This window comes from Electrophorus electricus, chromosome 17, assembly GCF_013358815.1.
Source record: "Electrophorus electricus isolate fEleEle1 chromosome 17, fEleEle1.pri, whole genome shotgun sequence".
NCBI lineage: Eukaryota > Metazoa > Chordata > Actinopteri > Gymnotiformes > Gymnotidae > Electrophorus > Electrophorus electricus.
In genome coordinates, this window is record NC_049551.1 from 4,683,233 (window position 1) to 4,700,325 (window position 17,093).

Consider the following 17,093-nt stretch of genomic DNA (forward strand, 5'->3'; position numbering starts at 1 on the left):
CCTGCTACTTAAATGCTTGAATACTGCACAGCTACGTGGCTTAACAGTTATTAGTAATCTTACCTCCACTCCAGGTGTGCTGATAACCTTCAGCAATACCTGTTTTTACCTTTTTGAAACACAAGCCAGAGCATTCTTCAAATACGCAGGATGCAATCATTGATTTCAAGCTTCAGAAGTCTGGCTTTGTGTTCGTTCCATGGCGTGCACAGGTAACGGAAGGTCACACCAGCTTTGCACGGTTCTCAGAGCTTGCACTGCTCGCCGGGGTCATTGGTTGCCAGGGGATGAGAACATTCCACGGAGATTTTCTAACTACGGCCTCGGGGTGAAAAGGCAGAAAACTGTGCATGTGCCGGTTTTTTTTCTTTCTCACCTCGCCAGCTAATCATATCAGCACCTGAATTTTCCTGCCAGAGCTTTTGATCCTGATGTTTGATGCTTGAACCTTTCCCCTTGAACTTGATTCATTCAAATCTAATTGCACATGCCAAGTTGAATACCTCTCGTTCATTATCACGCTCAAAACAGCGCCAGTGAAATCCCTCTCTGTCCTTCACACAAGGAAGGTAATCAAATGAATCAGAGGCACTCTCTCCAGTCCTTGTTCTGGTGGTTAGAGGTAATTCCTCCCAACCTGCCTCCTTCAGATCAAATCATGGCCTGCATCCTGCGCCCCGTTCCAGGGAGTGCTCTTAATATCCCCCTACCACGGTGTGGTGGAGATCCTCTCACTTGTTTCCTTTTAGATTCCTATTTATTTATTCAAGAACTCAGTTCAAAGGAGACTGGCCCCGGCTGAAGGTTGTCACACCCTTGCTCTTTACTGCAGATCCTGTTCCAGCTGCCTAAAATGTCTGCCTGTGGATTACAATGCACAAACAAATGTGGTGTTAGAGTTTAATCTAGCTACTGGCAATCGAAGCCATGCTAAACTGTTATCCTACTCCAGAGTCATTCCATGGCACACTGTTTCTGAGTTGGTCAACAGTTTTAATAGATTCATTTGCCTAAACAAAGCGTCGACTAGCACGGTCTTGTTAACCATTAGTATTTTGTGTCCTCCATTCTATTCTTTTGTCTCACAAGCTATTCAAAGTTTTCTTCTCTCCGACCAACTGTCCCAGGATGCACTCTGTTCTTCTACGAGACCGACGAGCGCTCGGGCATCGATCACAATAGCATTCCCAAACATGCAGTGTGGGCAGAGAACAGCATCGTCCAAGCAGTTCCAGAACACCCCAAGAAGGACTTTGTCTTCTGCCTCAGTAACTCCTTGGGAGATGCATTTCTCTTCCAGGTGAGGACAGTAAACACAACGGCCGCTACAGCACAACTTCTGCCTCTGTGCGGTTACATGAGATTTCCTACTATCTGCTAAACTATATGTGTTAACAACTTTTAGAAATCTTTTTTTTTGCTTTACTTGCTGCTTTTTTTTCTGCTTTAGTTGAAATGTAAATGACCAGCTAAAGGATTAGCTTGTATTTGTGTACGCCTTATGCCACTGCTGGAAGTGTGTAGGTGTCAGTGACATTTAGCAGCAGGTGATCTGTATCATTCAGGTGGCATTTCTAAAGGTTATCTTGTCAGATTGGAGTTTAACATTTGGCTACTTTCCTCATAAATATCAATATTTCTGTTATAGTCATTGTCACCTCTGCATTATGTTGACTTGCCTGCGCTGTGTATCAGGCTGCTATTGGGCTGTGCATTTTGGTTTTTTAGTGTTATTGCTTTGCATATAGACAGCAGTATTCCACATGCTATGTAATGCTGATGACACTCGTGTATAGTACGTACTTGTATCCAGAAGCTGTTTAGACATGTTTAGGATTCTTGTTTTATCATTATTAGTTTTCTTTTGATGCTTGATATTCCTCTGTTAATTTTCCTGAATCCTTAGCACACAGAATCTGACCTTTTCATTTCCTGTTTGGTATGACCAGTTTGTGAGTTTCAGTACGTTTTTGCCCTGTTCACCCATCAAGTTGATTTAAATCTGATCATTTAAAAAAACTGGACTCAAAGAACCCTGCCATTTCAGTCCAGGGTCTAAACACAGCGCCGCTCTCTCGGTTTGTGTTCTGCCACCAGACGTCAGGGCAGACAGAGCTGGAGAACTGGATCACGGCGATCCACTCTGCATGCGCAGCCGCCGTGGCCCGGCAGCACCACCGCGACGACACCGTGCGCTTCCTGCGCTCCGAGATCAAAAAGCTCGAGCAGAAGATCGACATGGACGAGAAGATGAAGAAGATGGGAGACATGCAGCTGACGGCCGTCACCGACGGCAAGAAGAGGAAGACCATCCTGGAGCAGGTATGTGGCGCGCAGGGTGAGAACTAGTGCCACGATGACCCAAACTGGAGCACGTTCAGGGAAGCATTACGATGTGACGCCCATAGAGCCGCATTCTCTAGAACAGGTTTCCGATGATTCGCGTTGCTTTTTAATGCCTAAGGGACCACGTTTGCTGGAGCCAAAAGGGGAAATATGAAGCATGCGACTTTTCGAGATGTTTCGCATTTCCAAACTGATGCGTAGCGTGAAAATTGCGCCTGCAGTCTGGAGCTGAATGCCCCGTTTTGCTGCACTTGCACAGTCCGGCGCTGCGCACTCTCGCCTCGTCTGCAGCGCCGCGTGCTCAGAGGACACGTCGGGACCTGCTGTCCTGCACAAGCAGCTGCGCAGGTGTTTCTGCGTGCGAGTGCCCTGTAGCTCATGCAGGCAGGGCGTACGCCCGGCTGTCCTCACGCACACACCTGGGCCTGCGCTGTTCCTCCAGCCCTTTCTGTTGAACTTACACAAAGTTCTTTTGTCATGAGCAGGTTTGCTGTGATTCCAGTCTGTCCATCCTTTGCTTTAATCTTCCTGTAATACGTGGCTGGGACTAGATCTTTTAATAGCGGGTTTGGTGATTGTGATCATTTGCGAGAGCGCTGTTCCGAGATAATAGCTGTTTACACACGAGGGAAGCAGAAGCCTTTGAGTGGGTCTGTAGCCCAATGACAACGCTGTGTGCATGTGAATAGGTCTGTGTGTGTGTGTGTGTGTGTGTGTATTCTCATTTACACTGTTTCAGTGGTGGAGGTGTGTACTCCTCCATGGTCTGAATAGACTCTGAGTAGTGACTGGTATGGAGGAGATTCGCTGAGTCACGCCAGAGCCCCACAGAAGCAGGAAGCATCAAGCATGCACCACAGCACCACCCTCATGGTTGAGCAGCTCTCTCCTAACGCTGATCACAGAGTTTGGCATGAGAGAGATTCTGCCCAGTTCTGCTTGTGCTGCTCTCATGGATTAACCCGTGTCTTAATATTTCTCTTTGGATTCTCTGTTTAGATCTTCCTGTGGGAGCAGAACTTGGAACAGTTCCACATGGACCTGTTCCGTTTCCGCTGTTACCTGTCCAGCCTGCAGGGAGGCGAGTTGCCCAACCCCAAGCGCCTCCTGGCCTTCGCCTCACGCCCCACCAAGGTGGCCATGGGCCGTCTGGGCATCTTCTCCGTCTCCTCCTTCCATGCGCTGGTACACACACTCTTTCACCTCTCTCACACACAAACACACGCACACATCCAGTACCATCTTACAAACAAGCATGCGTGCCATGTCGTGCCCTCACTGCTCAAGGGTTCTCACGTAACACCAGCCCAGTGATCAGTTACCGTGACTAAAGCTGTGCAGGCAGGCCAGAAGGCAGGGCAGGGGTTTCGGCTCACTCTGCCCCCTGCTCTTAATACCTACGGCATTACGGAACGCAGTGGAATGCACGGAATGACATGAAATGGAGCAACTCCGTCTCATCCAGAATGGTACGTTAGTGAGGAGGGAGTGAGAGAGCATGAATGGATCAGCCACACCAGACTGCCAGCACTGCTGTTGTTCAGGGTTCAAAGGGGGCAGAGAGACAGAGAGAGAGAGAAAGAGAGAGAGACAGTGAGAGAAAAGAGAGAGAGAGAGAGAGAGAGAGAGAGAGAGAGAGAGAGAGTTTTTATCAACAGAGCTTGATATGCTGACTGCCCTGTAGGGAATTTTTCCCAAGCATGCTTTGAAAGCATTTGTGAAGATTAAAGTGGCGTGTTATTTCTTTGTTTTAAATAACTCATTTATTTTATCTCTCACTCTCTCTCCCTCCCTCCCTCTCTCTCCGTTTCTCTCCCACTCCCATGCATGCTGTGAAAAAATAGAGGCTAGCCCTCTCTGTTCAGCTGGAATGACACCATGCTAGCTCTTCAGCCGTAGGCCTTTTCCTAATGCTAGTGGTTGACCGAGTGCTTCTCCGTTGACCTGCAGGGTTTTGACCCTCTCCTCACGCTAGCGCTGAGCCTCTGTCCTGACGTTAAGCCGCCCAGAAAGCCCCCGCACGGATCATCTGTCTCTGCCTGAGCCCAGTGCAGCGTCATGGCGATGTGCATATTCATCCTGTGACCTATATATGCAGTGCAGAAGTCCAATCCTCTCTTGTTAGCACCCCTGCTCAGAGACACCGCACACACCGGGGGCAGCTGGGGGCAGCTGGGGGTTCATGTGCAGGGTTGGGGGGTGGCGGTGCACTACCGGTCATGACGGCGCTGATGTGGTGTCATTTTGAGGCCGGAGACCGACTGCATGGTCGATAGTGATAGTGACAGTGATGATGGTTATTTAACGTATTAATCATTGATCCAAAGGCTTTGATCCATGTGCGGGCCGGCTGCATTTCTGACATCATCGTATCGCTGCTTAAGGAAGCATTTCAATAGCTCTTAAGGCATCATATGCAGGTGTGTGTCTGCGTGTGGATGTGGATATGGGTGCGTGCGTTCACAGGTTGCGGCGAGAATGGAGAGTGGCGTTCGGAGGCGGACGCAAGCCTTGTCCCGCTCATCCAGCAAGCGCAAGAGTCGATTCTCCTCACTGTGGGGTCTGGACACGACCTCCAAGAAGAAGAGTAAAGACAGACCGAGTATCAATCAGGTCTGTTTGTACATTCCCTCACGCACCTCACGCACCTCACACCCCTCACGCACCTCACACCCCTCACACCCCTCACACACCTCACTAACCTCTTTAGTCATTCATACCAAGCACTGTCAGCACTTTGTCCTTGGTGGCGTTTTTGTTAACGCATTGGTCTGGTCTAAATGTGTGACTTGCTTACACTGACTGTTTCAGTACAGCCTTAAGTTACCATCGATCAACAGTCTAATGCATAGGATGCTTGAAGCACATGTCCTAAAGATTGGGTGACCAGATCAGCAGAAGATGAACGACCCTCCTCTCTCTCTTCCAGATGTTTGTGGACGGAGAGGAGTCGGTGAAAAAAAACCTGGAGCGCATGTTGGACGACCAGGCCACAGAGTGCTCGGTAAGACATCACACGCCAGGACTCTGTAGTCCGTAGCTCTTACACAGGGTGGTATGGGTGGGGATGCAAATTGTGATATAGCCGATTGCTGTAATGAATTGTGGCATCAGGTTTATTTAAAAAAAAAAAAAATGTTTTGGGGGGAATAAAAACAAAATCTGTGATGGTGTGATGAGAGGGTGAAGGGAGAGAGAGAGGGGTTCACGTCTGGATCTCCCCCAGCTGAGGTACTGTTCACTGGGTGTGTCTTGGGAGAGACCTTTCCCATCAAAGCCATCCATCATAAGCACTGCAGGCCTGGAGATAAGACAGATGTGTTCTGAGGATGAATTATGTGCGTGCGCGCGCGCGTGTGTGTGTGTATGTGTGTGTGTGTGTGTGTGTGTGTGTGTGTGTGTGTACAAACCCCCCACTCAGCATGTGTGTGGCATTCCCATCTTATTCAGTGACCAGACCACCAGCAGTGGTGTCCCAGCAACCAGATTTCTCTGGGGTGGGGGGGCTGTCACCCGATAGCGGAGGATAAGCTATCAGTGCTTATGCAGAATGCTGCTTCTGACAGCAGGCTCAACTTGCTTGACAGACTCCAGAGCAGCAGGTCTCAGAGCATCGAGCTCCACCCACGCTGGTCCTCTCCTGTCAGTCAGACCTCACCCACATCGATCAGGTGCCCAGGGCGCCGGGCCTTGGCCCCGCTACGCGCCTCCAAGGGACCAGAAAGCGATTCAATCCCATCGTGGTCGCATGCCAAGTTAATTAGATTCCACGGATTAGATGGAATTGGACACAGCCGCTTGCTTGATGCTTCTCTGTCGTATCGATTTCGACAACCCTGTTTAATTGCAATAAGATTAAATAATGTGCCCATTAAACGAGTGTGGGCATAACACTCGAGAATTTTGTGTGTGGTCCTTAAATGATGATGGACTAGGTTTTGGAGCTGCCATTATGGTCACTACATTGCGGTTACCGTCATGACGTTGTGTTTATTTTTATCTATCAATTCCACATGGATGTCTTTGTGCTGGACGCTGTTTCAGAGGGAACAGAGAGTGTCTGTGAACAGCCTTCCTCAGACGCACGCAGACAGCGAAGTCTGGGTTCCCCATTACCTCACACCATCATGGCTCACTCTGCCCAGTGATCAGCCTGTGCTGGCCATCATCCAACCAGGAGAGACAACCACAGAAGCACTGGAAGCGGTGTGCAAGGTGAGCACACACTCTCACACACACACACACACACACACACACACACACAAAAATGCATGCAGACACACCCACACACACACACGCAGACACAGTAATATTGAGTCAGACAGGGCCTGAAGGAAACCAGGTAATGCACAACAGAGTTCTGGGAATTGGCAGCATCCCCTTGAAAGTATTTCGCTCATGCTTTCTACCACATTCTCGCTCTGGGGTTTGTTTTTTTTTTCCTTTTAAGTTCCGACTGCCTTATGAAACTCTGAATTCTTCTCGTCCTTTCACTAAACAGAAGCTGAATTATAATTTTTTCTGTATACACTTGAGTGTTTCTCTCTGCCAGTATTAGCGATAGGAAATCAAGTCTTGGTGTTTCTCAGTTATGAAGTGAAGTGAATTCACTTAGTTGTGCATGAAATATCTGAGAATGAATGTTGACCTTTGTCACCATTGATCGAGCATACCCGACATATAAAGAGTTCCATCTCTTTGTGGATCCTTCTCACCATGGCATGCCAAACCTTCATCACCGTGTGGACCGTAGCCCACAGTGTTAGAGAGAGTGTTCAAACTACTCCCACTTCAAAGTACTTTTGGTCTTCTTTTTCTTTTCACCACAACCTTTTTGGAAAATTAGATACTGGTCAATGACCCATAATCTCCTTAATGACACCAAACATTCTCACTTCCCAGGCTGCCTTTTTGGCTCTGTTGGTAGGCTATAATTCCAATCTAGGCATCCAATAATCCCCTTTGCTGTGTGCTGGAGCAGCTCTCTGTGTTATCTCACAAACAATAGAAAGGAACTTCTGTATGCGATTGGCCTTGCCATGGTGATTGATGTCAGTCACAGCCAATCATTACTCAGTCCAGAGGTCAAAGAACCAAACCTGAACAATGAGTCTCCCGGGCCCCTGGGGGTAGCGTCCTGCTTTTGTGGGGGGCCATCCCTGTGATTAGCAACCATCCTTCAAAAACATTGGCTGACCAAGTGGGCGCTAACAGAGTGAGAAAGGCAAGATGATAATGTCCTGCTGAAGACGTACTTCAGCAATTCACACCAATGCAATCAGCTGGACTGAAATCAATTCAGGCTTTGGCTTTCAGTTCAGTGGTTAATCTAAAAGGCATAAATAATGTCTCCATTGTCCTTTTCTTTATGATCCTGAGCCTTGTCATACACTACATCATGCTACAGAGACTACTGACTTCAGTCTTCACACACACGACTGCATACAGAGTGCCAGAGATTCTTCCGAGGCCTAATTTTCCCCAGTGAGTCTGTGGGTTCGTATGCATGCAGGCGCATGTCGTTAAAAAGCGTGTGGCTGTGGAAATGAATCTCTAAATAAGTTATGTTGAGAGGCTGATACGCAGACCTATTTCTGTCAAATAACGTAATGGAATACAGTATGGGAAATATGATGTGCTTCTTAAAATTTATTCCCGCAGTTTAAGGAGGGATATTTTGGGGATTTTCATGCTTACTAAGTAATGAAAAGTGCACTTTAAAGGCCAGGAATTTATATAATAATTTCCTAATAGTATAAAATGAGAAATGACCACTTATGTCTGCAAGCTAGAATTCACAGAGGTGTCAGCTTGGATCCCAGCTGGGACAATAATAAAGACTGAGTCGTACAGCGTCTCCGAGTGTTTCCAGCATGCCATAAGTAAGGAGGGGTTCCCCCGGATCAGGAGCAAAATAACTAGTACAGGAGTTTCTCCAGAGCGGGGCCTCGATCCCATGACCATCTACAGTATAACACCTCACCCACTGACGTGTGCGTCTATTCTAGCGGCGCCCTGACGTGAACCTGTTTTGCTCTTCTGCTGTTGGCCTGCCGTCGTCAGCTGCAGTCTGGGTGCTGTAATGGCTACGTCCTCTTCTGCTTCCTCATCATGCAGGCACACAGTCTGGAACCTTCCAAGCACTACCTGCGTGTGAAGTTTCAGGTGGACAGTCGAGTGCAGTCCTACATCCCGAAACCTGAGGAGGAGCTCTGGGACCTGGTGAGCTGCACCAACACCATCAGTCCACAGTCACTCTGGCAGGATGTCTGGACCGCATCAACAACATTGATGCAAACAGTTACCATGGCGCCCCAGTCGCTTCGGGAGTAGCTGCAGGTTTGGGTTAGAAATTCGTTAGCAAGGAAGAAGTGGGTAATATGACAAAAAAAATGTAAAATAAAATTTATATATATATATATAATGATACTTGGTATTTTCATGATTTCATATTTCACATTTCATATCATGATATTTAGTTTTTTCATTTAGTGTTGCTAAGAGGTTGGAGAAGACAACGCATCAGCAAAACAATTAGTAGAGTAATAATAAAGTAATATAAAATTTAACTAATAATGAGATACCATCCAGTCAGCTGCTCTCTACAGTTTTAATTTACCAATGTGATAGTGCTGCTTGTTTAGTGTCTCTGTTATTGGTCTAAATCTCTCTATCTAAATCTGAAAACTGTAGGTTGTCAGTGTTCTGGAAGAACTAATAGTACATAATAGTACATACAACCCAAAGTGACATGGTTACATTTACATTCTTACATTATTGATATATGTGATTACATAGTTAATCATGATAATGGTAGCATATCATCAAAACGCCCACCCAAGGAGCACTGAAGTTTTAAAGTCACTGTTGGGTGCGTGCGTTAGATTGTATATGTTGTGACCTATCCAGAAATGAGATTGCTGCATATATACACCGCTGCATGAATTATGTATACTGCAGAATCACGGGCAGAGAAATTCATTCCCTCATTCAGAGTGCAGTTTCTCTGTCATCTGGAATATCAGAAACCGCATGGAAAAAACCTCTATAATCTCAAACCCTAATTTCCTTAGCTGTTGTTTAGATGCAATTCTTTGGAGATGACGCACTTAATTCATTTCACAGAAAGCCTCTTTTGTGCTCACTCTCTGTCTGTCTCTCTCTCTCTCTCTCTCTCTCTGTCTGTCTGTCTCTCTCTCTCTCTCGCTCACTCTCTCGCTCTTACTCTCTCTTGCTCTTTATCTCTCTCTCTCTCTGTCTGTCTCTTTCTGTCTGTCTCTCTCTTGCTCACTCTCTCGCTCTTACTCTCTCTTGCTCTTTATCTCTCTCTCTTGCTCTCTCTCTCTCCTCATTTCCATGAAATGATCACAGCTCAATTTTATTTATTTTTGATACACTTGAGGGCAAAATGATTATTATTTAACCAGTACATAACCCACAGAGGCTACCGGAGTGTGGGTTTTTGCAGCGCTTTCTTTCAGATTGTACATTACAGGTAGAATGACATTTCTGGACTGGCATTTTAGATCAGAATGACTCTAAATGCATATATCTCCCTTCAGCTCTACAAGGAGATTGAAATTTGCACCAAAACTACCAAAGTCATCCAGTTTGACAGAGATGAATCCAGCTCCATTGGTTATGGTAGGACTCCTTTGTATTTTTTATCCTGTTTCAAGATCACTCGCAAAATACAGAATATTTTTTATTCTGGAAAACAGTGTGAATAAAGTCTCCTTTGCTCTCTTATCATCTACTCTCCCCTCTTCTCATCTCCCCATCTCTCCTCTCCAGGGTTCTCCGTGGCTGTGGTGGATGAGAATGGCACCCAGCAGCTTCATATCACACACGTGAGGACGGGAGGCTTGGCCTTCATTAAAGGTGAGATATCAGACGAGATGTCAGACGTCTGGCGTGTCGCCACATGTGTCACTGGGTTCTTCACTTGCTCTGATCCAGGAGGGGTTTCAGAGTCTTCTTTCTGAGCCTTTAATGAACAGAATCAGCCTTCGCCCACCAGTTAGCCAGTACTGTTTGGCTAATCCCCTTCGTGGATTAGGATTATTGTCAACAGCTGATAAGAACAGCTGTCTGAAGGCCTAGGAATTCATTCACCTGGAGTTGTACGGACAATGCCATGGTCCTTTTGGAAGGACCCTCCCTCGGCCTGTTCCAGCAAACCCGCCTTATCTTGCCACTTCGCTGAGAGGAATACTGTGATGTTCGAGATGTAACTACTCAACCCCAGTGTGCCGCAGACTGGAGAGGAACGCATTAAAAAAGCTTTCACATGACGCTGGGATTAGCCAGAGAAGGAAATTAAACCTGCTCCTCAGTACCAGCAAGGCTTTATACTTCTATACTTCTTTATACTTCTCCATGTGATCTCGGCCTACCACTCTGAAACCCTGATTTCAAACATCAAGCGATACATGGTGATAATTATACATGCCAAAGCAGAACCAGATAAGATTTGTTATTTCTAACAAAGCTATTTGTTCCATAATCAACATGATGATAATTGATCAAAAAATTACTTTGATTATCAGGACGTTAGGATACAAGGAAAATGTGAAATTTGTACCTAGTATGCTATAAATGTAGAAAAAAAATGTGTGTGCGTGTTTGCGTGCACATGGATGCATATGGGCACTCATGCCTGTGTGTGCGGGATTGTGTGCTGGGCTAATGCAGAGGGCCTCTCGCCAGAACTGGAGTAGAAAAAGTGCTCATGGCTAGAATGGGTGAGTAACCAGGCCAGTGAAGGCAAAGCCAAGTGGACAGCGTCTACTTCGGGAGAACAAAGGCCCTTTTCACAGGAGGCGTGTGTGACCGCACTCACTATAGCGCAACTCAAATTAAAGCCATGTGCAGGCTGAGATGAATAGAGCACGAGAGTGTATCACTGCTGTGTGTGTCCACCCTCCCGGAAGGGGGGTGCGCCTTCCAAATCGATGCCAGCTTGGAAACGCGTTGCTGGCGTCTGTCTTTGATGACATCACTCTGGTGTTTATCATGGCTCTGCAGCCAAGGGGGGGCCTATCTGAGCCATCCAATCATGAGGCTACGTTATGGCCGACAGTTCACTCCACATGCAACTGGGTCACACCTCGGGGTATGGAGTAGAATGTATGTGTGTGTGTGTGTGTGTGTGTGTGTGTGTGTGTGTGTAAGGTGTGAGGAAAAAGCTATTATTCACACTCATATGCAGTATGCAAATAAGACTAACCCTTTTGTGCAACTGAAGCACATTTGTAAGGAGTGGGTCTTATATCAAATCCCTCTCCTTATGGACTCCACGCACACTTTGTACCAATGGCTGAGAGATGTGCGAGTGCACAGAGAAGGGAAACCACCCTGGCTCCTCTGCAGGAGCCGGCCATGCAAGTCAGTGATCAATTACGGCGCCAGTCGGGGCTAATGAGTGTTAATTGAGCTATCAGCTGCTAATGGTGCAGCTTATATAGGGCTAATTGATAAGCGAGAGGATGGGAGTTTGGTGCTGGGAGACTCGCAGCTGTTTCTCTTTGTTTCCTGTGCTTGAGTCCACTGGTTTATCTTTTAAGTCCAGTTTAAAACAATTTATTTAATTCAGAAGGCCCTGCTCTGAGAGTTCTGCTTTGTCATGGAACTGTTGTGTATGTGTGACAATATGCATTACTTAACAGTGTTTTTGATTTTGTATATGGTAGTAAAAAGAAACTTGCAAATTTTAAGTGGTGTGTGTGTGTGTGCGCGCACCTAGGCCTGCGAGCAGGAGATGAGATCCTCCAGCTGAACGGCAAGGCGGCGAAAGTGCTGGAGCTGTCGGACGTGCGCGCGGCGTTCTCCCTGACCTCGCTTGCTCTCACTGTCAGCAGCGTGCCGGAGCGTGAGACACAGCAGCGGTGCCCCCTGCCACCTCGCCGCTCGGACACGCCGAACGACCTCTGCACTGACGTCTTCTCCCAGAGCCAAGGTGCGCGCGACGGCCCCGCCGCCGCCCTGACACTCCCGCGATCTCGCCCCGCGTCCACGCCTCCAACACATCAGATAACAACATCAAACCCTGTGCAGTCTGAATCAGATGCCTTAGACAAGAGAAAATGCAAAAAATAAAAAATAAAAAATAAATGTATACAGTGCACGCTTTGAGGAACCATGCTGAACCCCCCCCCCGCAGCCTGAACATATAACTTAATGGCTTTACATAAGGCCACAACTTTACTACGTCTGCGGGCTGAAATTCATCTAACCTCATTTCCGCTTGGTTTGTTCCATTTTGGCCGGCACATGGCTTGAACTTGCGTCCCTCGTTAAAAGGATTTGGCTTCGGCGGAGCTGTGTGTTAAATTTGGGTGCCTGTGGGGATTAGAAGGCTATTTATTAGTCTGTACCTTTTAACTGCAGGCTAAATCATTCTGGAAATGAATGGATAGCCTGAGGATCTGCTTGGGTTGTAGAGCTCTCGGCGGTGACTATTTCCGCCTTTATTACCTGGTGTGTTGGAGCAGAATTCTACAGTGTAGATGTCCTGAAAAATGAGACCGCAATTAATTTGTTCATGTTGTCCCCCACTCTCGCGCGCACTCTCTCTCTCCCTCCCCCCCTCTCTCTTCACCTGTCTGTCTCTTGCTCCCTCTAGAGGACATTCTGGACGAGGCCCCTGACTTGGTGTTGAAGAGCCCAGACCACGAAGGAAGGGCCGCCTTAGCCGTCAACGGTGCAGTAGATGGCACGCGGGCGGAGCCGGACGGCGAGCCCACACACGGGGTGAGACCCTCAGCGACACACGCGTCCCTGCTGGAGCACAGCCATGGCATTACGAGACCTGACAAGCACAGTTAGCACGCGAGCCGTCTTGTCCGGAACGGTCTGATGAACTGAAAGTACACGGTGCTGTCTGGAGCACAGCCTCACCACCAGCCGCTTCCGGGCAGTCCGGAAACGGGCGGAATCATTTCTCCCTAGTGAGCACTGTCGTGTGGGTCGCCGGGCCACTGGTTTGGTTTTCACCTGCTTAGGGTTCAGATTGAAGAGATGAGACCTACAGTTAGCATTCGGCTCATCCCATTTTCCATCAGCCCCCTGGCAGAAGGCCAACAGGGCCGGCTCCTCTGCCAAGTGTCAGCCTTCTTTGAAGGCATACAATTGCGTGGCATGGATCATTGTTAATCATTCAAAGTTTAAAACCTTGCATTAGACTCTCTTTCCCTCATGTGATCTCCAAGACCTTTGCTGGGAGGTTTTAAAACTTCACAACAGGGGCTGTGTATGAGCGCGCAGGCACGCGCACACACACACACACACACACACACACACACAGTTCTGAACATCATATGTCCTGAGGTCAGATGGGTCAGAGATGACTGTGTAGGCTCATACAAACACAAACTGTTTAGAACCAAGTAGTATTGTAACCTCTCCCTCTCTCCCCGCCTCTCTCTCTCTCTCTCTCTCTCTCTCTCTCTCTCTCTCTCTCTCCTACTCTTTTTTACACTCTCTTTGCTTATACTATGCTTTTGTTGGAACAATTCTAGATGTTTTTGTTGTCTAGATTGTTTTATTTTTTTTGTTTTTTTTGCCTTTTCTTATATACAGTCAGCACACAGAACGTGTGTCTGCGTCATGGAGAGAGAACCACTCTAATTAAGATGAAACCCATTCGGTAAGGCTCAGCGTATGATGTGTGGCAGTCTCAGTAGTCGCCAGGCTACAGTCGCCAGACTACAGTCGCCGCGCTTGTCAGTTTGCTTTCCCAAACTTGTGCTTAGAACTGACATCCATCTCCTCCCAGTTAATCAGTGTTTGGCGGATCACATCAGAACGTCTTGAAGAACAATGCTTCCTGCATTCAGCTGCAAGGAAAGAATCCGTGACAAAGTGGTGTGTTGGTGCTTGATTTAGGCTTTGTCTCATCTGTCTGTGGAGGGACCTGGAGGCCAGAGCTTTTTCCAGACTGGCGCACTGATGTTTAACCTGCGAATGTTGGCATCTTTTACCCTCTGTTCATTCTTTTTATGTCTTTCTCTCTTATCTTTGCTTCCATTTCCCTCTCTCTCTCTCTCTCTCTCTCTCTCTCTCTCTCTCTCTCTCTCTCTCTCTCTCTCTCTCACCAGCCAGTCACAGTATCAGAGAGAGACCAGTCGGGTTGTCTTCCTGACCTGCACTCTGACACACCATCTGTGGCAGAGAAGCACGTTTAGCCCTAATAGCGCTCATGCAGCGAGTGTGTGTGTGTTTGTGCATGCTCATGTCATCTCACCCACTGAGACATCTTCACGCCGCATGCTCAGTGTTCTCTCCTCTTTGACTTTGTAAAATGCTCCTTTAAACCATGACAATGTACTTCTCCATCTTAAACCTTGATAATACAGCTTATGAGATGATCTAGACTAGAAACACTGATCCTGAATCAGATGTGACCTCTGTCACAAAGTAACTAGTGCCTTCAAGACATTGGTCACATGCTTTTTACAAAGCAACTTGCATGGACTGCTATGGAGACATTCCTCTGGAGGACCTTTGGCTTGATTAATAAACAGTGGCTCCAACAGTGTGTGATGGAGACAGGTAACCGTTTCTTGGACTCACCACCCCACTCCTGTTTGTCATATTGTCTGTTCTCTTTCCCGTTGAAGAATGGTACAAGAAGGTGGAGACCTTCTTTAATTAGCTCTGCATTCTAATTGCTTGATTATGAAAGTTGATTTTGATCGCTTTGTGCCAGTGAATTCTAAATCTGGATGCCGGTGCGGGGGGGGGACTTCATTAGCTTTCCCAGGGAATAACTACACCACGCGCGTCTCCGCGTCTCCACTGAGACAACTGACATGATGAAGGTCAGCCTTTGAGCTCCAAGCCAGACAAGCCAGCGCTCGGCACGCTGCTTTTCAGTGCTGAATTAGTGTTTTGTTTTTTGTTTTTTTAATAGAAGACTAGAGTCCAGTTCCTTTCAGGTAGAGCACTGTTCGAATGTAATCTTTGCATTTGAGAGTGTGTGCGTGTGCGTGTGCGCGTGCGTGTGCACGTGCGTGTGCGCGTGCGTGTGTGCGTGTGTGCATTGGAGCTGTGCATCTGTCTGCATTGGCTAGTATCCTTAACAGCTCCGCCTGAGCCACCTCCTTTGTTATTATGATCCGGTGATGCTCTTTTTTATGGTCTGGATGACAAACAGCACGGTAAACACGGAAGGCATCACGGTTCTTGCACACGGCCCAAATGACAGTGGTGCTGGTGGACAGCCCAAGGCTCCTACAGCCGTCTGTACGTGGCTTCTGGCTTTTGAGGTTGTGTTTGGGAGAATAGGGTGACATGAGGGTATGCCTGTCCTCCAGAGAAACAAACACTCACTTTCCTGTCCCATGAGTTCTGTGCTGATAAGATGAGGAAATGCAGGCCTCCTTAAGCTCCTCCTGTGCGCGTGCGTGTGTGTGTACATGGTGGACTGGGGGAGGTGGTTAGGTGTTGTAGCTGAGATTCCTTTGGCAGTGCGTGTGTCCCGGGGCAGGTTTGGGCTTGCGTCCTCTCTGTCTCTCTGTGGTCTGCTCTCCCTCCCGTTCCCAGTCTTCGCCCTGCTCCAGTGCATCTGCTACCTGTATGGATGGAGGTATGGCCAGAATTCACTTTCATGTTTTCGAGCGCTGTTCCTCTGAACTTCTGCGATTCACTGTGGCTTCCTCCTGTCCTTCTCATGCCCGCGCTGCCGTACAGGTACCTGCAGGAGCAGCTGCTGTTTTGTTTAGTTGTTCTGTTTCTCTAGGGCACGCTGTCTCTATTCCTGCCATTTAATCCCCTGCTTCTCTTCTGCTCAGCCACAGCTTTCGCCTTTTATATCGGCTGCTAGGGTCCTGTTGCTATTCGGGATGCCTCTGCTGTCTACTGTCCAACATTCGGCTGTTCGCTCATGTTAGATAACCCCACATAAAATGCGCTTCTGCTTTGCATTGGCCTTGCAGTGTACTGTTTGTGCTCTTCCTGACTGTGAAATATGCATTTGTCCTTGGAGACACATGAAGAGGACTGTAGATCTCCCTTCCTGTTTAAATGCAGGCGTAGTGAATGCAGAGGTCCCTCGTGCATGGTTGTGAAAAAGCCCTTGTTTCTGAGGCAATCAGCGGAAGCACTTTCAGCACCTTTTCTTTTATTTTTCATTTGCTATGATGATTGACGTGCACTCCTACACAGTGTGTCCAAGTTGCACGTGCACAAGCACTGCTGAGCTCGGACGCAGTGGGGGGGTGCGCGTGGGGCTCGGCTGCTGTGCTGGTCTGTGCTTGGCTGTGCTGGGCTATGCTGTGCTGGGCTATGCTGGGCTGGGCTATGCTGGGCTGGGCTATGCTGGGCTGGGCTGTGCTGGGCTGGGCTGTGGTGCGCTGGGCTGGGCTGCGCTGGGCTGGGCTGCGCTGGGCTGCGCTGGGCTGGGCTGTGCTGTGCTGGGCTGTGCTGGGCGGAGACAGTGGGGGCGAATGACACGACACTGATGAGATTCTGCAGCGCTTGTCCCTCCCCGCCGTTCCCCTCATCCTGCTGCAGACGGGATTATTATTGTTATTATTCTCTCTCGCTCCCTCTCTCTCTTCCTCTGTCTCACTATCTCTTACACAAGCACTTCCTCCAGAGCTCTGTCCTAGCCCTGCACCCTGAGCAGACCAGAGAGCGAGAGAGAGCGAGAGAGAGCGAGAGAGAAGAGCAGAGGAGGAGCTGCTAGACCAGGGTGGGTAATCAGGGGAGAGGAGAGGCTGCCTCGCTTCCTCACCCATGAGGTG

General features: G+C 48.1%; 1 protein-coding gene across 4 annotated transcripts in view; it reads left to right on the forward strand.

Annotated features, from left to right (window-relative positions):
- Window positions 1-17,093, forward strand: part of tiam1a (TIAM Rac1 associated GEF 1a) — a 51,901-nt gene that overhangs the window by 18,819 nt on the left and 15,989 nt on the right. Inside the window, exons 5-15 of one of the 4 annotated variants that reach the window (XM_035535651.1) lie at window positions 1,128-1,300; window positions 2,098-2,322; window positions 3,346-3,531; window positions 4,813-4,959; window positions 5,276-5,350; window positions 6,391-6,561; window positions 8,464-8,568; window positions 9,909-9,990; window positions 10,141-10,227; window positions 12,092-12,304; window positions 12,971-13,098. In XM_035535651.1, the coding sequence (XP_035391544.1) occupies window positions 1,128-1,300; window positions 2,098-2,322; window positions 3,346-3,531; window positions 4,813-4,959; window positions 5,276-5,350; window positions 6,391-6,561; window positions 8,464-8,568; window positions 9,909-9,990; window positions 10,141-10,227; window positions 12,092-12,304; window positions 12,971-13,098 (1,592 nt within the window). Of the gene's footprint in view, window positions 1-1,127; window positions 1,301-2,097; window positions 2,323-3,345; window positions 3,532-4,812; window positions 4,960-5,275; window positions 5,351-6,390; window positions 6,562-8,463; window positions 8,569-9,908; window positions 9,991-10,140; window positions 10,228-12,091; window positions 12,305-12,970; window positions 13,099-14,534; window positions 15,935-16,751 lie in introns of those variants that run through there. The other 3 variants (XM_035535652.1, XM_035535654.1, XM_035535653.1) reach the window with 3 other exon arrangements.